The sequence below is a fragment of the Dufourea novaeangliae genome, unplaced genomic scaffold (assembly GCF_001272555.1).
Source record: "Dufourea novaeangliae isolate 0120121106 unplaced genomic scaffold, ASM127255v1 scaffold6, whole genome shotgun sequence".
In the NCBI taxonomy this organism is placed as follows: Eukaryota; Metazoa; Arthropoda; class Insecta; order Hymenoptera; family Halictidae; genus Dufourea; species Dufourea novaeangliae.
The window spans coordinates 3,686,953-3,710,968 of record NW_015373900.1 but is presented as its reverse complement, the minus strand read 5'-3'; the positions used below and the strand labels follow the sequence as shown (position 1 = coordinate 3,710,968).

Genomic DNA, 24,016 nt, shown 5'->3' with positions numbered 1-24,016 from the left:
GGTTCCTCAAATTACACGAGTTCCTGTTACTAAAGTTACGAAATTCAACCGTCTTTTTTCTCTCGGATACCTCGTGTTGTCGTTTCACTATGACGCTCTGTTACACGATAAAATAATAAATTACATGGTAACACGAAACGTTTTCAGAATTTACAATCGCAATACGTAGGAGTAATTTTCATTAGTTAATTACAATTCGTTGGAGCTATACAATTTATCTATTTACACTGATGGGTAATTTAATATTTGTTTCACATACATTCGAAGGAAAATAATAAATAATAAACTTCTTAAGATCTTCAATTTATTGCAATTGATATGTTGAGGAAAATGGTTACTCACAACTTCCTCATAAACTCCTAACTCTTGTATACCACCTTCATTTATTTACTATTAAATTAATATAATTTCAATCACCTTCTTATATTATCGTAACATGTACCTCTTTATTAACATTTATAGTAAGAAAACAATTATGTAAGTTTATTATCTCAAACTCTGTTATTTCAACGAAATATACATGAAACTTTATTCCATATATAATAGTATTATTTCCTATAAGACAATTTAATAATATAAATAGAATAATAGAATTCCTAAGGTCATTATCAGAAACATTCTCTATTTCATATACTGTTTTACTAAAACCTTCTTAATACATACAAATAATAAATCTGTAAGAAATTTTAAAGAATTTCTTTCTTATTGATATTGTTAGTAACAAAATGTCACAGCGAAAAGTATTAATAAACGAAACGTAACGTTAATGTATTCGCGTGAATCTACTAATCAAATACTGTCGCGCACGGATCATTCGTCATTTCTTCAATCGTCCACCTATACAAGAAATGGAAAGCCTTCGAGCCAAAATTCCTCGTACAATTATAGACGTACTCTGGTACGTTAGAAATGATGACAATTCGCAAAGCATTATACATCCCCTCTATACAGGAAGAAATCACACGGTTCATGAACGAACAAAAGATCAGAGTTGGATAAAAAAAATATAACATAATCCCAAACATAAATACCATAGCGGTAACTTGCTACACCAACATAACTAGAAGACTGAAACGCAAACACCCTTTAGATTTAATATAATTTCAAACTCCATCACACAAACAACATAAATGTAAATAATAACGCACATGTGACTCTTGCAGTGCTTGTTGATTAATAATAAAACTACCAAAACAGTCAAAATGATTGGTTAATACCCACATATACCAATGATTACAATGTTACGACAATGGACAATCTTTATTGCAGTGTAAAAATGTAGAAATTAGTTGATATATAAATTTGAATATTTTCACAAGATTGTCATGTTTATCTATCGGATAGAAATAAATATATTCTCATCCTTGACAGTTCCAGTGCTAATGTAATGAAAGCCAAATGTTATCTGCTTATTATATAACTATTTATTAATATTATGCATAGCAGGTACAAATAAAAATGGGATTCTAAAAAATAATGAATTTCTCCAACCGCGCGAGAATGACAGAAGAAGCCGATTCAGGATCAACAGGAAATGCACGTTTCGCGCCTGACCGATAGGCAGGTCGACCGTACGCATACCTGTCCGCTTTCTTGTTCTACTTGCACCTGCACCCGATCTGGTCTAAGGACTTTCTGGACAGAAAAGTATCGCGGAACCGGTCGATGCGTGAAACGAAATCGTCGAACGATTGACGTGGAGAGAAAAAAAATCAAGTCGTGACTGTGAGTACGCTACTCCCATAGGAATTTCGAAGTTCTCGATGAAAGTTTTTAAGCTACGTTGCAATTTCTTTTTTTCTATAGAAAAATACTAGAACATACGTATAATATACCTCTTTAAATTAATCCAGACATGTGATAAAGAGAAAAATAGTCGTAAGTTATTCCCATAGAAATTTCAAAATTGTCGATGGAAATTTTCGGAGCTCATTTCGTTTCTTATTTAAAAAAAAATATATAGTAGAAAATAAGTGGAAAATACCTCTTTGAGTTAATGCTGATAAATAATAGATAGAGTCATAATCAAACAATCCACAATCTAACAACGTGGGGGGCCAATTCAATATTTTTACACCAGCCGAAATGTTCGTTGCAGTAAACTTTTATTTATTTAGAATTAAGTGTCGAAGTACTTAAAAGATAAATCATATCGATAAAAACGAATATATTCGAAGCAATAAATATTTTACGTTTTATTTCGTTTATGTGTATACCTACTAAGCAGAAAATATTACCTCCATGCACTGATTTTTTTATGCTATTTTATAAATTTCAAAGTGTATTCATTACACATATAATTTAAAATACAAAGACGAATTAAAAGGGACCCGATATCGATTGGCTGGGGGCTGATTGATGTTTATTGTTACATTAGTTGTGGAAGTCGCCGATAATTGTACACAGACATACCGTAGTTGGGAATGCTATTATAATAAGTCTGCTAAATTTAATATTTTTTTTTGTACACAACGTTCTTAAATACATCGAAATGATTATCTTCGATGTTGAGACTTTTTATTTCTGGAGTATATTACTGGTATTATTTTATGATTCACTGAAAGTGTAAGTTAAGAGCATTGAACATGACAGGTGGGCGACAGTACTGGAAATATTTATTGTACCACTTGAATGTTAAACACGCCATGACTTATACATCTCTCGTTATTAGTACTAGAGAAATTAATAAACACAGATTTTCATTGCAAAAGTGTGTAGTTCACTATCTTGGCCAAAATAAAGTGGTTACGTATCATTTTAGCAATCATTTTGTTATAAAAATTGTATGTATTACATAAATTTAACAGTATAGTATGTAACTGAGAAAACGTTCGTCCCCCGTATTAATTTTCGTATAAAGTTCAGTCTGTTTCTCCTTAATCACTGACTTGATACAAGCAGATATATTTTACTATTAGGTTTATGCAAAGGAAATGATAGTTTTTCCATCAGAAATCTTAATTAATATTGAACAGGTGCTGCAGCATCTGATACTTGAAATATTTCTCATTTTCTGTAAGTTTTGTTCTTTTTTCTGGTATAAATTGAATTCCCCGTCGATAAAATAAAATTATTGTTTCTGCATGCACCTAATATTTAAGAGATCTCATAAATATAAATTTTGTTCTGATGGACGTGATGCTCAAATAAATCTTGCCTCTCATAACTAACTGATGTATGACCCGAATGACGCGAATCATTGAAATATTACGTAGACACCTTAAATTTGATTGACAACTCGATAAAGTAAATACGTAGAATAAACATGAAACTAAGGAAATAGAAATAGACAAATGGCAGATATCAATTTTAATTATGTATTGCCATTCTACAATAATATGCTAATCAACAAGAAAAGTCTATTTCAGAAAAATGGAATTACCGTTGGAAACAGTGATCTACAAATAATTGAAACAGGATGTATCCTTATGGGGTAAAAAGTAGAAGGTCAAGGTAAATAACACGTGACTAGTAATATAGACTCACGGAAATATATATTCGAGCACCTATAATCTATAATTAGATAGTGTAATAAAACATAAACTGTTACTGTTATTAGAATAGTATGTAGTAAGTAATAATAATGGTAGCTTAATAAATGCTGTTAAATACATAATATATTTGCAGGATCAGGTAAATAAATGTAGTATTGTTTAATCAATTCTTTGAATTTGAATATATTTGTATTCTTATTATATGAATATAAATACTCAAGGAAGGGATAGTGCTAGAGGCAGATACTATTATAAAAAAAAATGAAATTACCAGACGAATCTTCAAAATTGCGAACTAAATTAGCTACAATGCAGATTATGTTCATTGACTGTAGAAACCATAAATGGTGAATTCCCGCACAATCATTCAATTCTCCACATTTAATAAACATATTGTATAACTGAATAAAGCAACAGAACTGTAATCTTTGTCCGGATCTCCTACTACTTTGGAATATGTATTACAGTAGAAAAGGAAAGGGCAGATGAAACATTAAGACAACCACTCAATTGTAAAAATATTCTATCCACAGCCCTTTGATGTCAACGACACAGCCATAACTGTTAGGCATACCATCCTTTCTAGAGAATCAGTACGATTCTCAAGATACTACTAGTCCTAGAAAACGAAATATTGGACAGAATAGTGTAAATTGTAATTGTAGTTCCATCGCAAATAACTACACTAAAAATTATACATATTGAGAGTGTAAGCAAAGTGTAAAATATCCTGCAATGAAATAAAAACTTACACAAAGATTAATAAAACTTTGTATGCGTCTTTGATTTAAAAAACCCTTCAGTCGTCAAAGTGAACTTTTCCATGAGTCTAGTTTTTGTGAAATAAGTTATAATATCGAAGAATTGCACAAACTTCCACAACCCAATAATACCCGGCACAAGCAATTATGGCAACATTAAATCCCCAACAGAAGAAAAGCATAAATATTCTTTAACTTTCACCCAAGTATACATACAGACAAGTCTTTGTGCATTTCCATATGAAATAACGTTTGCTAATAACATTGAAGGCCTCCTTTCTATCCCCCTTAAGACATGTCAAATCTGACCTAGTATTGGCTCTCCACATCGTTATACAGTCAACCTTTCAGCTGTCATAAAATTTCTATATCTCTAATGAAATTTCTCGACTGGGTTGCCTATATTGTCACTTTCGATACGCCCCCGCGCATTCGACACGTTCCACTAATGGAAGAAGCCAGCCGCGAGACGGATCCGGCAGAAAGCGGCTCAGAAAGACCGAGACGGATTTCATTTTTCCACTGTGTCATCGTGCCCCCATCGTTCACGTTGGGCAGCGCACACTTTCACTGAACACCGGAGGACAAAGGATGCTCGTTAATTGTCCGAGCAGTTAACTTCGGTCGGCGATTCGGTTGCAATTAGACCGTCCGGTTTGCAACTTTTTCGAACAACGTAAATATTGATGCAACAAGAATTTTGATTGCGTTTCGAATATACTCGTCATGAGAAAATGACCAATTTTTGGGTGATAAGGAATATGCTTGTTACACGAAAAAAATACTTTTTACTATGAAAATTGAAAAATATATTTCAATAGTATATGTTCAAAAAATATATGAATCAAACGGTTACATATTTCCAAAAAAAAGTACCACCGTTAACTTTTTGAAGCACAGGATTTTACAATTAAAAAATGCGTAGCTGCACGGACATTTTTTTGTATAAAATATGTTACAACAGATTGATTTCAATTATGTTTTATTTTTATTAATTTCATGATTTAAAGGTGGTATGAATAATATCCCACAATACGAGTTGGGTATAAACAAAGGTGGGGCATTTTTTATACCGCCATGCTTCGAAGAATTAAACGATTAAGAAGAAGTGAATATAATTGACCATTGTTCACTGAGGTAAATATTTCGTCTTTTTGAAAATGGAACTTGGTAAATTATATCTGCCATATTCCATTTCTTTCTTAGTCAATCAGGGTCATGAAGGTATTTAATTCATAGAGTACGTAAATATTGATTTGAAAGATTCAAAAATAATAATGTGGACGTTTATGACGAGAAATGTTCTGTCGAGCATTCGAAAATGCGAGGAAACGAACTGCACACATTTTCTCAACAGTAATTTGATACTTACAAATATTCTGTTTTCGTTTATTTCTATCGCATCAACTGCTCAATACTTATATTCAGTAGATAACATTCATCAATTTGAACCCTTTCGTTCCCACTATAGCCATATTGCGGTTATAAATTGCGAAATAAAATATTAGTTTCGTGTATTTTTTCATATCGGAGAGTATTTAATAGTTTCTTCCAGTCTTGTAGAGGATGGCCTGATACGAATTTTAACATACATTTACAAGCTTATCGGTAAAATAAAACAATATTATACTTTGTTTCTTTTATTTGTTGGAAGTCAAGCGTTCAGCATTATTAGGAATGGAATAAAAACCTACAAAACCTGAATTTCATTCAAACATTTCAACTGGATTTACTGATGAAAGATAAGAAAACTGGATTTTATTATATCTGGTAACTTTATAATGTAAATTGTAATACCTACATAACTCTGACAAAAGTGAACAATTTTCCCAAATGGCAACGGAATGGAAGATAGCAATAAACCTTTTCAAAATGTTAAAGTGTTCTTGTGAATCATTTACATGTCAATATCATACAGAAACAAAATGCGAAAAGATATTTCTTTGCGATCATTAAATAATTTCGGAATAAAAGGGTTAAGTGCTCGAGAATGTCACGAGTACTTCCCAAGTCTTCGAAATTATCTTTCAATTCTGTATTTAATTCACGAATATCCAATAGAATATTTAATCCATTCAACAAATTTTTACAGACTTCAGAAAGCAATATTAACACATGCTCCGACCTGACAATAACATTTCGTAGAAAACGAAACTACGGAGTCTATCGTGCAGCAAGGAACTCCATTAACCGGAGTCGTCGATGAAAATGGGAAACGGCGGAGGAAGGTCGATCGCGGGCGAATACGAGGGAACGAGACGGTCCGTCGAAAAATAAAAGGCACCGGCTACCAATGGGGCCGAGTTCCAGCCGTTTAGAAAGCTACCAGGCGATCCTGCGGGTCCACCACGGGGCTCTCCCTCGTACGCTATCGAAAAATAAGATAGCAGATTTTACGAAGAGAAAACCCCCGACGTCGTAATACGACCGGGTCGCGTCTCTTTCTCCGTGTGTATATGCTGGCAAAATGTGGGTCGGGTCAGTTTGCTCGAACGACAGTACCTATATGTCGCGGGTTTTTCGATAACGCGGCTGGGTCTGCGGTTCGCGAACGAAAAGAAGCGAGAAATGCAGAGGAGAAAATTCGACGACTGCTGGTTCCGTCAGGCTTGGAAAGGTAACGGGGCTTCAAAATAATATTGGATGCTTCGGCTTTTAACAACGAATGGTAAGGCTTTATTCGTGGGAGTTTATTTTAGTGAAACGAGAATCGACGAAAGAAATCTGTTCATAAATTGGAAAATTTATTTAACCCTCGAGCATTTTAATTTTTAATTATATTTTCAGCTGCAGTTCTAGAAACGTCCACACTCCGATTTTCATAAAACTTGGTGACATCGTTCTAAATAATATCAAATGAACGCGCACTACCGTTTATATGTATTAGGACACTTATCGTATATGAAGTAATCAAGATAAAGTATTACGAAATTGTTGGTCTGCCATAAATATGGTGCAGGAAATTTTAAAGCTCGATGGATGACAATTGTGCTAAAATAAACTAGCTAGAGTGGCTCGAAATGTGTAAGATTTATGGAACATCACATTTTCTTCATATAGGCCAGGTGTCTTAATACGGTAAATCCTCGATGAGTGTTCGAAGGCATCTCGGCGCTGACAAAGAGAAGTCTGCAGGTCTAACGCTGGCTTTATAATTAGGTTTGGCACAGTATTAGAGCTCGGAATTCTTAAGCCAATGATATTTATTTCAACCACATACGATCATTACTTTATGAAATATTTAATGTTCAGTGCCGAGGCGCCTTTGAACACTCATCGAAGATTTACTATACTTATAAACGACAGTGTACGTAAATGGTTTTTTGGCGCAATTGAAAATCAACCGAAATAAGGCTCAACTAATGGAGTAATTCGTTGTCATAACAGATATGTTAATACTATAAAAATCACACGTAAACCATGTTTTGTAACGCATTGAGTGGGTGGATCACGCATCCAATAATTGGTTTGGGACATTTTAGCAAAAATTATTGCAGTACCACGAGACGTTGTATATTACGACTTTAGCTGCAAGGTGAGTTCTACGTTCTACATGTGTGTGTAAAAATTATTTTATATAATATTAACAATATTACAGCCTCCAAATGATCCAAATATTATTCGTACTTGGACATTATGCATGCTGTCCCCGAAATCGTGGTACAACTAGTCGGGTCATGATTCCCTACATGAAAAAATAAGTCGAAGAAAAACAATAAAAATTTTTCGGGTGATGCTTCGTTTTCGAAGTAATCGAATTGGAAAATTTATCGGATACATAGGCAGCAGAATAGAACATGGGTATGGCGTCTGTTTATTGCAGGCCGTTTCTACTTATTGCCAGCACGTAATATATCATAGATGAATTTTCAAACACAAATTTCTCGAAAACGAAGCCTTAACTGAAAAAATAATATTCTTCATATTTTGACTAATTTTCCCATGTAGAATTACCACCTTACCGAGTGTACCGCGATTTTGGGACACCGTGTATATATTTGCCTCGAAGTTTCTAAAATCTTCCGTAATAAAAATGTTTACACAATTCCTACAATTTTTCCAAAATTAAATTTGAAACGACTGTTTCATAGAAAGATCTTTTCATCTACAAAACTTTAATCGAGAATCTCGTTTCGAAAAATATAATAGTCATAATATTAGATAAAAATATAATCTTAAACAGCATAAAACCATCCAGTACATTGGCAGTAATTAATTCACAGAAAAATTCGATATACTTCGCAACGCATTACTGTTCATTGGAAATAACGTAATGGCAGCCACATAATGATAATATAAAGGCAAGCACAGACCAGGGAATACGTCATTAATAAAAACAGAAAGGGTTTTCCTATATTCACGACGTAATAATTATTAATACCATTATAAAGCTTCCAATTACCGTAGTATCAGCGTAATGCATTATGTCACAGAAATTCTCACGACGACAATTGTAACAATCAGAACGACTTAATAGCCTAACGAGCGAGCTTGTTCGATAAGCCGAGCGTGATCGATATTGGAACTATTAAAACAGTCAAAACGACTGAAAATTCTTATAAAAATTATTCAAATGTCGTAAATGTATATTCTGAGACTCTTTGCAAACTTTAGTGCCATATACAGGGTATCCTCAAATTAAATGTCAAAACTTCGGAAGCGTGTAGGCGACCGATAATCTAAAAAAAAGAGTCATTTAGAGATTTGCTCGTTTTTGTTTCATTTGGGAGAAAGCCACAAAAAAAGAAATAAAAATGTTCATTTTCCACATCATCTCAAGAAATCAACAGAAAGATTGAATCGTAGCCTGCAGTGCACCAAATATCACGAGTTGCAATTTTTGTGATTTCCTCCAAAATGGAGTAAAAACGAGCAAATCTCCAAAGGACGTTATTTCTTATCGATTTCCCACACGTTATCGAAGTTTTGACGTTTAAATTGGAGACACCCTGTACACGTGAAGAAGAGTGCTAATTTATCGATTTACATATTTTCAACAAGCTTATCTCATTTATCAACGTGATAGAAACAGAAACTCGTTCATTTTCGACAGTTCTGCTGGCAAAATCACAAGTGGGCGTTTGGGGTCCGCAGGGACCCTACATTTCTTTTCAAAATGTAAGTAAACCATGATCTATTGTATTAAAAAATAAGAACGCATCAATTTTATAATTCATGTGTATTACGTTTACAAGAAACAAATCTAAATAAATAAATTAACGCAGATGTGACCCCAAATTTTTTTTGAAAATCTAGGTAAACCAAGAGGTATTACAAAATACAAATAAATCAGTTTGATAATTACAGTTTATTATTTTTACAAAAAGAAAAGCGAAATACTTAAATTGAAGTGTTTGTAACCCAATTTGCCTACTTAAGGGTTAAACAATTTATAGTGATAGTTTTCCATTCGAGAAGAGCATCGGTTGATGAACAAGTGCGACTAGAGGATCATATCCGTTGTTTCCGGCCGAAAACGTGATTTCCGGACAGAAAAAAAACGGAGACGATCTAATTACAACAAGGCGATCATAGCGGAGGCTCCAGTCGTGGGAATCAGGCTGAGAACCATAGCGAGTGTGCCGTCTTTTGTTGACGAGTACGCGCGGGGTGGGATTTTAATTAAAGAACACTGCACGTTTGTACTGCTATGCGAAACGACCGCGCATTTACGCGCATAAATGTCTGTCCTACGCTCTACGGCCACTGTGCACCGTTTCTTCGTCTGTAGAAACTGTTTCGCGAAACTGACGGGAAAATCATGTTTATCGGTGTCTCGGCTATTTTTCTTTTAACCCTTATCCGTCCCTTGTATCAATTAGATACATTTTTCCCGTAAGAATTGATGTTATTCTGCCATGTGTAGGTAAATTTAGCTGAGACTTCATTTAATTTTCAAATTTAATTATTTATCTCTTCGTTGTATTCATTTTTTACCATTGAATGAAGGTGAGGGGATATTCTAATCTAGATCTTTCGAAAAATTAGTTTTTCTGTTTTGTTACATTTTCTGAGAGTGTAGGTTTTGGAGAATATGCCTGCAGAAGGACTTTCCCGAATTCATAAAATTAACGGAGTTATAGATGTTGTAAACAAGATGAAGCACAGCTCACAGTTGGCAATATACAAAGCCTGGGAGGGGGGGTGGCATTCAGGTGGAAATCAACTACCAGTAATTTTCCAGATAAAATTTTGAAAATACTTATTCCTATGTCATTTTTTACGCTGAATTCAGTCATGTAAGAATTAATCTTGTAAATAAGTTTCGTCCATAATTTAAAAAGAAATTTCAAATATAATCATCAGATCGTAAAATCCATACCGTTATTTCTTCACTAACACAGGCAAGATATAAACGTCTAAGGAACATTATACGAATTGCACAATTAAGAAGAGAAAGGGTCATACATGAAGAAGAAGGTCCAATATACAGAGCAGATTGTTTTCAGTTACTACGTATCTTGCGTGAAACGTAGAAGCTATACTGTAAATTGTAAATAATTCATCGTAAAATTAGAATAACTTTGACAAAAATTAAGTTTTTGAGCTGAAATTTCTTTTGTAGTGTATACATATATATGGTAGTGAAGAAAAAAGGGTATGGATGCTACGGACCGACAATTGTTTCGAAATTGTTTTTCTCGAATTATGAAAACATTTATTTACAATACTAATTCTTACATAATTGAATTCAACGTAAAAAATTACATAAAAATACGTATTTTCCAAAATTTGTCTGGAAAATTACTGGCAGTTAATTGTCACCCGAGTGCCCCCTTAAAGAAAATATCATTAATTGAGGTTAGTATATAATTATGTTACGAGCTGAATATTTGTCATTAAGGGATTTAGATCGACAGTCTGGTGGAATCACCACAATGATCTCAAATTACGAAATCAAGAGAAAGGTTATCGGAATGTGGTCTGGCCACAGTTACGAAAACTATTCCAAATCATCAGTTTTCACTATCCTTTGCATTTCTCTTTAAACACCAGTCGTACAGTAGCTCTGAGCAGCTTCTGGTCATGCAAGACACTGTACTTGAATTTCATCGCGTAAGATAAATTAAAAAGTGTACATAACTGAATGATTATTGTAGTAACTGTAAATGCAATACGACTATTTAAAAAATTAATATTGTAGACAAATTCTAGAAGAAGCAAAGCAACATTCCGAATGGAAACTACTGTCACATATAGATATTTAAGATTGAATAAATTAACGAATATAAAAGTGATTAAATGTTAAGAACTTGGACCATGTAAATAGTTTGCAATCAGAGTACACATGCTGTATTTTTAATATTACATTAATATTGTACATTGAAATATTAAATTTTGTAGTGAAATATTATATCAAAATTGAAAATGGTATTTCCTATGAATATTCAAGTTTCTGACTTAAACGATTCGATACTATGACAGTAAACGTGTTTCGATGGACATATCATAATAAATTAATAATACCGAGTATCAAATAAGAATAAGAGTACAATAACACCAAGAAGTATTGGTAAATTTATTAACAACAACTGTCAATTTTGTTTGACATAAACAGCTGAATCGTCATCAATCTTCACCAATCTTTATCAATGAAACGTATATTTTAATACAATGGATAAAAACAGTATTTGACCAATTAGGTCTTTTATAACGAACATATATACCAGAACAAAGACTATATAATAATAAAAAATATGTTGTTTGAAACTTTGAGACATTTAAATTAGAAGAAGGTGTGGAAATTTTTATAATATAATCTAGGTCTCTACAAAATTATTTTCCAAAAGTGGATTCGTGCAGATACTTTTGTTACCCACTGTATATATTTTATTCTTCTTTCTGCTTCAAGGGTGAAACGTAAAAAACAAAATATATATAAAAGCTAAATTGAATCTCACTATGACAGAAATTTATACAATAAGCCAACGTAGGCTATTTAATTTTCTGCTATTCAGAAAAAATATTAACTATCGGGAAAGACGTTTAACGATGGCAATTGCCCGCAAATCTTTTCCAATTTCCCGAAACGAAAAGGTGAAGTGGGTTCCTTGACCTGTCGCGACAGCTGAACTCATAGTCAAATGAAAATATGCGGCTGGGCGCATTTTTCACGGTTTACACCCGACTGTTCGGGGTGTTTGCATTAATTCTCCGTAGCATATTTCAGCGTAATCTAATTTCCTCCGCGACACGTCAGGCACAGTTCCGTTGTCAACAGTCCGATTTTAAATTGTGTTTCATTAAACGAAATTGCATCGTGTTCTCAGGCACGTTAGACAGTTACAATCTATTACGTTTTCGAGTAATATCTCGCTACTTGACAAAATGGACGAGCGTTGCGGTTAAGCGCGAAACATTTGAATTTATACGGTGGCAGTGGCGAACAGTGGAAATTAAAGTTGATTATTGTGTATCAGGAAAATGTGCAGCAAAGTGTTTACTTACTGTGATGCTTGTCGTAAGTATTTATTTATACTCATTACAGTAATGTCTCGATAAGTGCGACATACTCGGGTCCGTTTCGGAGCATTCGTAAATTTGTCTTTTGCCCGAAACCGTGCCTCTGCTTACCTTCGGTTTACTCTGTTTTGATTGATTCAAGAGGAGGACTCCCCCAGTAGTGGAAAGGGTACCATTGCTCGTGCCGCATTCATCGAGGAATTACTGTATGTTTATTCTATTCAGTTACAAATCTAAATATTCAAATATAAAGTTTATATACTTAAACGTTATTCAAATATTTTACAGACTTCTCGTAGTGTAAATGTTCTAATATTTGTAACTGTAAAAATTCTTAATTAAAAGACAGTAGGTTTACTTTGGTGCACTCTACGAAATAAGTAGAATTGTGTACAATAGTAGAATTTTGTTTAATCGAAGTGTAAAGGGATCTTTATTTATTTATATGTAGCAAAAATCTTTTTAATACACCCAATATCATTGTCATTTGGATGATTGTCGAAATACAGATTTGTAAATACGTTGTATGATAACTGCAATTATTGGTTAGTTTTAACAACTCTAAAACATCAGAGAAAAAAAATTATATTTTCAAGTGCCCACTAAATCAGTTTGTATAAATTTTCTGTGGACACATCTGTAAATCCTTTTCTAATTTACGCTTCAGTCGAATACTTTCAATTTTACCGAATTGGCCATAACTTCCTATGTTAATCGTTCTTTCAAGTAATCATAGTTATGAAACATTATTCATATCCGAATATATTAAAAAAATTATTAAATGGAAATCATTGCGGTCAAACATCTAAAGATAAAAACTATTCGAAAAAGACAATGAACTGCTTGTAATTATAACTTTCAGATGACGACCCAATAAACGATGAACTCATTGATGACCAATAATAAAATCTCGCCGCACACATATATAAAAAACGATTTAAAAATTTAATTATTTTGTTTCATTTGTAATAGTCTTGTATCAGAATGGAAAGATAAAAGATACGCTTGCAATATGTAAGAATGAAATTATTAACAGTGTGAATTACTTGCATAATAATAAAAAGATTAACAAAATTTAGTGAGATTACTATTTCGACATATGGTGATGTCAAAACGTATTCACGAACCGCATATTTATAAACAAACATTCTTATATAGCTATTAACATTAGAACTACTAACGATAAACGTATAGACATTTCTATCACGTCCATACACGTGATAAACTTTCGAAAACATACTGCAAATTGTCTCATTTCTTCATTTGCAAATTGCAATAAAACTTGTCAAAGATCTAAGAAAATGAAATATTTCTAAACTAACCAGTCATTTCGACTGCTTTGGTAATTCCAGTGTTAGAGAAAAATGGTCAAATATGGCACAGTATATCTAATATGGAATAGTGCCATTTTTAAACATCTGACAAATGATTATCTTTCAAATACGGCTGTAGGCTATCTCCCTCACTCTCTTTGGCACTGCACACGTTGTTACTTGTCAATCGAGCAAAGGTTAGTGACATGGCAGGATCGTTTTGTTTTTCTGGTGTTCGAAAACATATGACAATGCGTAAATTTGATGTATTATTCGTGTTGGTTATTACTTCACCATGCTTACTTGTTTTTTTTTCTTTTGCTGTTGTTGACATACCTGCCTGTGACATTCATAAATATTTCTCGAGCTATGCGATTTTTGTTACAAAACAGTGCTTTTAACTTTGTGAAATTCAAAATATAGAATATGTATAGCCAAAGTGCTGGTGCAGAGTTTGACACATAGGTATCTGATTATTCCTAATAGCTACCTTGTATTTATTCTTTTACAAAGTGTCTTAATCAATAAGAAGAATAAAATTATTTTTCTATTTGTTTTCCATGAAAATACTTTGATATCAATGTTCCATATTTGAGTACCTATTCCATATTAGCTTCAATTCGTGTGTTTATAATGTTAGTTCAATACTGAAAATTGTTCATAAAATTAGAAATAGAAGACTATGAATACTCCTAAATAGAACCTAAATATATGACTGATAATAACCCTTATTTGACCCATAAAAATCTTTCATTTTGTAAATGTATATATGTGCAATTGTGATCTTGGAAGAATGACATTCGAAAAACAAAATGATACTTGACTACTTTCCTCTAAAGAATTGAAGAACAAAATGTTCAAATTACGAGTCTCTAATGACCCCGCTCTATTAACTCCCATGGTTGATCTTTTTTCACCGGCAAAAGGGGAGTGATCGCGGATCGAGACCGGTGACAAGTGGTACCATTTCGCGTTAAAGACCCGACAAGATCGGAAACGAGGCATGACGCCGGCGGGCCGAGTCGAGCCGAGACGGAACACAGGCAGCACGAAAACAGGGCGAGACGTTTCTCAGGAAAGAAAGCTGCCAATGGAAAAGAAGTCAATCCTTGGCTGGAACTCGACTAGAATCTGACCCGCTATATATCGTATCGCGGGCCCGTTCCCTTGACAGAGAAAGAGGGAAACAGTTGTTGGTGGAAGGGGGGGGGGTGGCGGAGCGAGAGAGGACACGATCAAGAGCGGCCGATGGAGGAAAGAAGATCGTCTAGAGAGTATAGTCGAAAGAGGGCAACGCGTCCGGCGCGTGATGACCTACTATCTTCGCTTCGGCTGCTCGCCATATAGTTAACACTGAATACCGTGCGCGGTGTATTCGTTTGCGGGGCACACAGTATGTATGCGTGCGTGTGTGTACCTACGTCGCGCCTGCTAGGCTAGGCTAGGCGTTTCCATTCATTCATGTCTCCGTGGTTTAAGGGGACGAGACTATTAGGGCCTTCGCGAGACCAGACACCTGCCCGCCAGCCAATACCATGTTAGTACGTAAGAGTTCGTGAGGATCTTGCAACGTTCCTACTTGTGTACACTAATATCTATGATTAAAATAAATAATAAATAATAATAGTAATTTTAATTAGAATTGAAAATTAATTAAACAAATTGAATAATTAAATTGAATTGGTTACTAAACTTTGTACAGTGGCTTTAGTTTAATGAATAAATTCGAGTAGGTGTTTTTGTTTTCTTACTTACGGTAATTTGTTTCATCAATAGTAATCTTCAGAATCATTAATCGTAACTGACCCCATTATTTAGGGAGAACATCATCATTTAGAATTTCTCGATTCGTTACTCTTGTTCGTACAGATTTTCCCCCTTTGCATTTATAAATATAATATTCTTTCTGTGCTATATGTATTACAATAATTAATTGAACAAATACATACATTATAAAATATGATTACGCCGGGAATGTTTGGTGAATAGTTTCGATTAAAATTGGAAATGAATTGAAAGAATTAGCTTGAAAAAAAATTACATACAGACTCCTCTCGATTATCGTCCCGAACTGGGGTCCGCGCCGGGACAATAATCTTATAGGGAGAAATGCTACAGACCCTCGTAAATTCGTTTTTTGCCTAAAGCCCGAACTTCGGCAATAAAAGCGGAGGAGCAACAAAGTATGCGGTTGATAGATTCCACACCCCCCAGTGGTTGGGATAACGCATAGACAACAATCGTGTAAAACAAGCCAGACGATAATCGAAAGAAGTCTGTATAGAAATGAAAGAGTTAATCAATTTAATAGCTTCATTTAGGATTTCGTTAGTTTAAGGTTAACGATGTTGTTAAGCTTTATACAGAGGCTTCACGTCACTGTGCTTTACAGTGCAAATTGATGAATTTTTATAGAAAATTAGTTAATGAATTAATTTAATTTTACGATAGAATGCTCTAGATCGTAACCGAAATAACTGCATGTCATGACGTAATGTTATAATTATCCCAGTAATCTATACATCTGTGATATACCCAAATCTGCAATTGGATCTATTAATTATATCCACAATCTTGTGTTTCCCTTACAAAGTTAATCAAATTCCTCAGGGCAGAGATTTATTACAACTAAGTATACATAAACGTGATCAAGTGTTCTAAATTTTTCATTTTTCTTAAAGAATTTGTTTTATACTTCTAATAATAATAAAGTGTTTATTATAAAACAAAAGTTTCTACATTGATATTAGACTTTCTTTTAATTACATTGGTCAGTTTTAGTATGCAATATGAAAATAGCTTAATTCGGAGTTTAATTTCATATATACTAAATTTAAAAATAACGCATTAAAATCTTAGTAGTTTACTAGAAACATTAGTTTATGTTTAAAACGTACTTACTATATTTTTATGTGTCAAAGTTTCTTACTGTTTACAGAGAGGAGAAACTATTCTGTCTGTGGAGATATTGGAACGAAATACAAATTTAACAATTATACTGTAATTGTTATATAGCAATTATAATATAACAATTGATAATGTAAATTATAATTGTAACATACGTCCAATATGCAAATAAGATTGAAAACATAAAAGACAATATCGATTCAATTAAAATTTGACTACAAAATACTGGAATCATCTCGTGATAAAATCTCTTTAGCAATCAACGCGAGCACTTACGTTGTCCAAAAACAACATCGTCGAACAATTTAATTAGTACAAATAATGAAAACATCGCACGCTTCCTCGATTTATATATTCGTATTTATAGTCTGAAAAATATCCATGAATTCACGAAAGATTTAATTGCTGTAATTCCGTAACGAATTTACACGGATGTCTGGCAATCGTGTTGATCCGCACGGTGTAGAATTATCGTCTGTAGAGTGCAATACATCTACAGTTGAGTGTAGTATGCAAGCAGAACCATCAACCGTGTATTTTCTTGTATTAAACCTTTTACAACCAATCAGGTCGCCGTCTCTACGAGCGAGCTGTCACACTCGAAACAAAAACGAAATGTTTTCTCGTGAATAAAATATCCATTGGCCCTGGACTCGGTCTGATTAAACAATAAAAGAACGAAGGTCGGCTAAAGTTTGCATCGAATTTCTTTTTAATAGAATATCAAAGTGCCTTTACTGAAACGACCGGAAAGAAACTAAAGTCGTTCATCTATTTCAGAACAATTCTGAATTATGAAAAGATTATTGACAGCTTTCCATGTAGCAATTATTGGTTAATGAAAAATAAATGTGTATGTTTCAGAGATGCAATATGTGCAATATCAAATCAATAGAATGTTAAAGAAATAGGTTTTTAGAAATATTATTGTAACTTGTTCCACCAGTGAATAAAATTGCCTGCCACCGTTCATGTCTCTAGTGTTACAATTGTATGAAGTTTTATTACTCTATCCAATTAATAACTATGTTATTGATTAATACTCTTCATTGTGCAATGTAAAGACTAATAATTTTAACATGTTCTAAGGACCATTTATTTTTCCGCAACATAATATTTTCAAAATTTGTATAGACTTCAAACAATAGCTAGAATAACAAAACAGTAACTTGTGTTTAATAATTACATTTAATATGAATTTCAAATAGTTAATTTTTTCCCACCCCAGTTTTAGAATGACTTCAAAATTCTGTTTCGAGACAATGTAATGAATCATATCAATAATACCAATGTTCAACTTTTTGTAGACATTAAATGATATAATATAGCTTCTATAATGTTATTCTAATGTGTGCAACACAAGCTGCTAGAAGTTAATACACAAAATATAAAAAATAAAACCGTCTAACTAGATAGGTAATCAATAATAAACCGTCTACCCAAATGTATTATTAATGGACCATTGGAATATTCTTCTTTTCATAATTATTGTAATCTATTTCACTAGTAATAATCTTCTGAATAACCTATCGTACCTGACCCCATTATTTAGAAAGAACATTCATCATTTAGTCTTTTCATCACTCCTATTCTGTCAGATTTTCCTCTTTTGCGTTTACGAAGACAATAATAATACATGTACTATTATAAAATATAGCAATATATTCTGCAATTGGCGAGATGCAACAACTATTCCTAAATGATACAATTACTAAACTACAGATCTTTACGCGAACTTCGATTGCCCAGATTATTTTATGAATTCTTTTATCATTTTTAATAATTTAAATATCAAAATAAAAATATAAAACTGGTAAAATCTGCATATAGAGTAACGGACAAAAACCTTACCACTTTTTAGGTTTGTTCTACTCTTGCTATTCTTTAACAAAACTTTAGTATCTATTTAATATATATTCTGATATAGAATGAAATGTTGTATAATAGCCACTACATTAAGATCATAAGTTGTTAAGGAATAATAAAAATAAAAAAAATCAATGAAGCAGTAACTTTTTTGTCCGTTACTGTATGTAGAGCCATTAGATGTGTGCCCATAGAAACTACATCACATTCACATTTACTACAGTGTGACACTTTTTTTAATTAGACAACCTTTGCAACAAATTAAATCAGAAGTCAATAAAGAATTAGGATCTCACGTACACTTTGTTGCTACAAAATTTCTCTAATCTCACAGAAATAGGACGAATAGGAATAATTCACGACTGAATATTCCCGTTCGGGGTGCAAACCGTTTCATTGAGGCTTCAGACTTCAGACGACAATATGTGGCACAAGTAGGCCCCCCCGGCTACCTTGATTCCCCTGAAGCATTAACGTCGCGTCGCGTCTCAGTCGACACGTGTGTGTTCTGCAAATAGGGATTCAACTGTCAGGCATTCAAGTGTATGAATGAAACTCGCCCATTTCGTTTCCCTCTTAGAACAGAGTCAACAGAAGTTTCTCACAAATCACAAAAATATAGAATATCGTAAAAATGTTGCATATCCAATTTTTTATGCTTGACAAATATTACCCTAAACGATGGAGGAATTGTAATGTCCACAATGACGACAGTTACCCAAAATAAATAAACTAAAGAAATTCCAATATCGATTATTCAAGTTTACTTCAAGAGACTAGCACGATATCCATCGATCTATTTACTTATCAAATTTACAGATGCATTCTCACTACATATGAGTTTTTACATATTCTCGTTCAAATTGTCACTGAAACAGATTGTCAATCATTGAAGATCATAGGCAATTCATAAATGGTAAACTAAATTTGTCTATGTATATATATACATATATGTATATATATATAATTACCTTGGAAACTATCGTTAATCTCGTTAAAAATACAGAGTGACACAAAAGTAACGTAGCCCATGTTATAATCGATAATTTTCAGGGTCCATCGATTTTCGAGGATTTCGACGACAGTAACGGAAGCACGATCCAGCCGACAATACAACACGAACTGCATCAATAGATTCACCTGTTTTACGCAGCGCGACATAACGGTCACCCGTACGAGCTGTCTGTCACTTCGTGCGAGGGGAACAGCCACTAGGTAGCAATCTCCATTCGCTGGAGGATGAATTGGTGGCTTAGAACGTAATAATATCGATGGTGGTACCGCGGCAATCGATTATTTGCCACAGCACAACCTATACTTCGGGGAAACTGTGTGATCGTCGGTAATACTCTATCGACAAGTGTCATCGATAATTGCCCAAATGTGGGAACACAAGATATTCTAGGGAGAAACTTGTATTTACAATCGTCTGAATTATGGGGTCATGCTCAGTCAAAAATTTTCAAAAAATCGATTTTTCACTTTCTACATTTTCTTTAAGTACAACATCTCGAGAATATTCTGTGCAAGTTTCAAGGTAATCGAATTAAAAATTACAGAGTTACAGGCGTTAAAAAATGAACATTTTATATAAGTGTAAGGGTGACTTGAAACTTTAAAGGCATTTTTCTCGAAACTACATTTTTCAAATCGGTGATCAATATTTCTCGAAAACTACTGTGTCTTTTTACATGAAGCCTTCTGCACCTTATTTCAAATCAGAAAAACTTGTCCTTGAACCAAGGATTCTTTTGTTCGTTCCATACTTTTTTTTTAATTGACCAAAAACGAGTAATTTTTTAAGTGAATATCGCACTTTTTCAGGAAAACGTCCGCTATTTTGTACCTAATCAATATTTCGAAAAACCCCGCGTTCAAGGACAAGATTGGTTCTTTCATTACATAAATCTTACTGAATTTTTTATTTCAGATGAACCGTTACGAAGTTAGTGATCACGGCAGACCACTTTTTGTGGAGAGACATCCGGGAGATCAAAAATAAATATTTTTAAATAAAAAAATTACCTTATAATCTAGAAACTGCAATCTTTGAAACACAACCACATTTTTTGAGAAACGTCTTATAGTTTTCGAGAAAAAAATTCCTAAAGAACACTCTTTTTTCGGCCATCTTACATGATACTGACAGAGCATGACCCCTTAAGAAAACGTTTTTAATGATCGAATGGATGACGGCATTTGGATCTTCACCTGGACCCCAGATCTAGAGTGCATTTAGTCACACTTTTCAAAGTTTGAAGGGAAGCAAATCTAAGGTGCAATAACCTTATGACTTTGGAACCGTTCGGTAAGAATTCAATGACAAACAATCACTACCTTCGAACTATTGAATGGACTTAAGACAAGTCTCCGTATCTAGAAATGATGAACATTAGATCCCCTATGTGATAGACTATACATTGTTTGGCTTGGAACAAGATATGGACTTAATATGTACCATTGTTATACTATTTCATTAAAAACTAAACAACTTCGAACGAGATAATTTTTATTGTACCGTAGGAGGGAATGAGAAATTCGATATGGGAAACATTGTACAACGTCATTTTTTTTATTAAAGTAAACTTAATACATTCTCGCCCTGGGGTCCCGATATAGTTCCGTATTCATTTGTCTTTGCATGTGATTTGGAACGTGATTTCTTCAAAATGTGCTGGTCGTCTTATTTGCATTATGCAATATTATTATAAATGACTGGTTTTAATCAGTTTCTGTAAGCTGAAATGACACGTGAAGTTTTTGATATCCTAGGGTAGACTTGACCCGGTCACCATATGAGAATTAAACAGCATCAGGTGCGAGTGTTTAAATCTGCTGGAAAGTTGATTAAAGCCTGTTCATGTTGTAATTGTTTCATCATATTAAAAAAAGTTTACGATTAATAAAAAAAGTAAAAGTCCTGTCCAAGTTGAACTACATCGACAGGATCACTGGGATTGTAATTACTTGAATGCAGACGACAGTTTCAGAAGTTTAGAAGTTAAGTTCACGAAGAGTCTCCTTGGAGACCAGAAGCTAACAATCCTTCGTAACTGATGCTGGTAATTTTGCAGCAGTTGTATCGGCGTAATATTTCTCCTTTTTTCTTGTTATAAATATTAAATTGGTGAAGGACGGAGAAGCTAAAACGAATGCGAGTGACAAGATGGATCGCACGGATTATTAAAACACTCATTGAAGACAAGATCGTCAACTTTCGGGACAGAGTGGACGATAAACCTCTTGTCAAGTGAATTCAGTCTAAACTTTCCACAAATATATTAATTATTAAATTAAGAAGCGTTTGTTATAATTTTTCCTTCGTTTATAATAAACTAACTATGAGTCCTAAGTGGATTAAAATTCATTTTACAGAATAAAAAGTCAACTGCGGATGTCATGCATTTATAGCATATAGGATTGGGTAGAATTCAGTGTAGTTGAGAGTTTGATAAAGTTAAAAGAGGTTTGTATTTTGCTTGGTACCTAGTACAATACTAAATATAGGTAGCTACTAAATAAATTTTGATCTGATTCCAGTTTCTTTAAATTAGACTAACAAAATTTATATTTGCACACACATCAGAATTCAGTATAGTGGAGAGTTTGATAAAGTTGGAGGTCTGTATTTTGTTTGAAACCTCGTACAATAATAAATACACTAAATAAACTTTTATCTGATTCCAAATTCTGTAAATTACATTAACAAATCTATACTTGCATGAACATCCGGAGTCTAATAATAAGTTACGATATTCGCCTAACATGTATATCAAACGGCCTTCAACCACAATATAAACAATAAATTTTACTCACAGCCAACAGTAAAGGCAGGAAGAAGATTAAAGCTGTCTTCCGTATACTCCGCCACGTCCTCTCCATCATGCGAGTATCCTCTCTGCAATAAAAAATGGTGCTCGCTATCAATGTGACCACACGCGAACACTCGTTTCGATGTATTGACCCACGATCGACGGGATCGATCGTTAAACAACATTTCAATCGATAAGTAAAAGAAACACATCCGATCGCTCATATTAAAATTGAACCCGTAAACGGAAACGTTAGTAAGGCGTCACAGTTCAGGACTCCTGGCAGATTACGAACGAAAAATATGGCGGCCAAATGAGCTGCCCAGCCGTTTATAGTCAGTCGGATGCGCAAGTGGCACGTGCACTGTCCCGGGCCAGGCACAAAAGAGCGTTGTGCAACGGGCCTCGTCAAAAACAACGTTCCAAAAAGTCGAACTTCTCAATTAAAAACTCGCCCACGAAGACGCGCGCGAACGCCGAAAGAAAAAGTTAACCCTATCCACGAACAGTGGGGAATTCAATCTCGCGGGATTCAAAGTCCGCGCCCGGCTCGCCTAGAGACACAAAGACCTCGAGGAGTAGAGCTTCGTTTCCGTGGAAATTGGCTGGGAAATAAAGTTTTTAACGGCGGAGGATGACGAGAGAATCGAACAAAAAAATAGAAAAATCAAGAAGGAAAAAATTAAATTTCGCGCACACCGGTACAAAGATAAAGGATAGGAGACCGGAGGGTGGAACACTGGAAAAACTCTGGGGCCCCAGACGTCAAAGTGGACGCTGGATATTAGATCCGCTGCGATCAACAAGTTACACGAGAAGTTCGTGACGAAAGGCATATCATTCCTTCCCGCGGAACAGGAAACGAATCACAGATAGAAAACCGAAACACGGGGCGAATGAGAATGATAAATCGATGCACCTCTGTCGAATTCCTCGTCGAGACACCACTAGGTCCACCTCTTCGATCCTCTATCCAAACACCCCTGTGTCCCTTTCTTTTTCTCTTGTTCCTTCTTTATATCCTTTTCATCCCCCAAAGAAGAGCACCGCTGTCGATCACACGAAATAACCCCGGTTGATGATCGTCGCGCGTCAGTTGTTCCTCATCGGGCCCGAGCGTCACCGTACTTCCTTTCTTTTCGGGTGGACGAAAAAAAAAATGACGAAGAAGAAGGGGGGAACTACTACTGCGTGTCTGTCTGCCGCGACTCGACTCGACGGGGCCCAGAGGTGGCTACCTTGGCCAACGGGGACTGACTGAAGGTGCAAGCCACGCTCGTCTCGGCCACGAGCCACGTCCCAGTGACCTACTGACGGATCTCGATCGTTCGTGCCGTACACGCTCACCCCCCTCTCCCCTCACGCTCCTTCCGCCTTCTACGCTCGGTCCCAAACAGGGG

General features: G+C 34.4%; 1 protein-coding gene across 1 annotated transcript in view; it reads right to left on the bottom strand.

Annotated features, from left to right (window-relative positions):
* LOC107193582 overlaps positions 1 to 23,623 on the bottom strand; it is a 38,342-nt gene extending 14,719 nt beyond the window's left edge. The window contains exons 1-2 of the mRNA XM_015583055.1: positions 23,536 to 23,623; positions 22,621 to 22,702 (exon numbers count right to left, since the gene is read on the bottom strand). Coding sequence (XP_015438541.1) covers positions 22,621 to 22,689 — 69 coding nt within the window. The 5' untranslated portion in view covers positions 22,690 to 22,702; positions 23,536 to 23,623. The remainder of the gene's footprint in view (positions 1 to 22,620; positions 22,703 to 23,535) is intronic.
* Between the last annotated feature and the right edge of the window lie 393 nt (positions 23,624 to 24,016).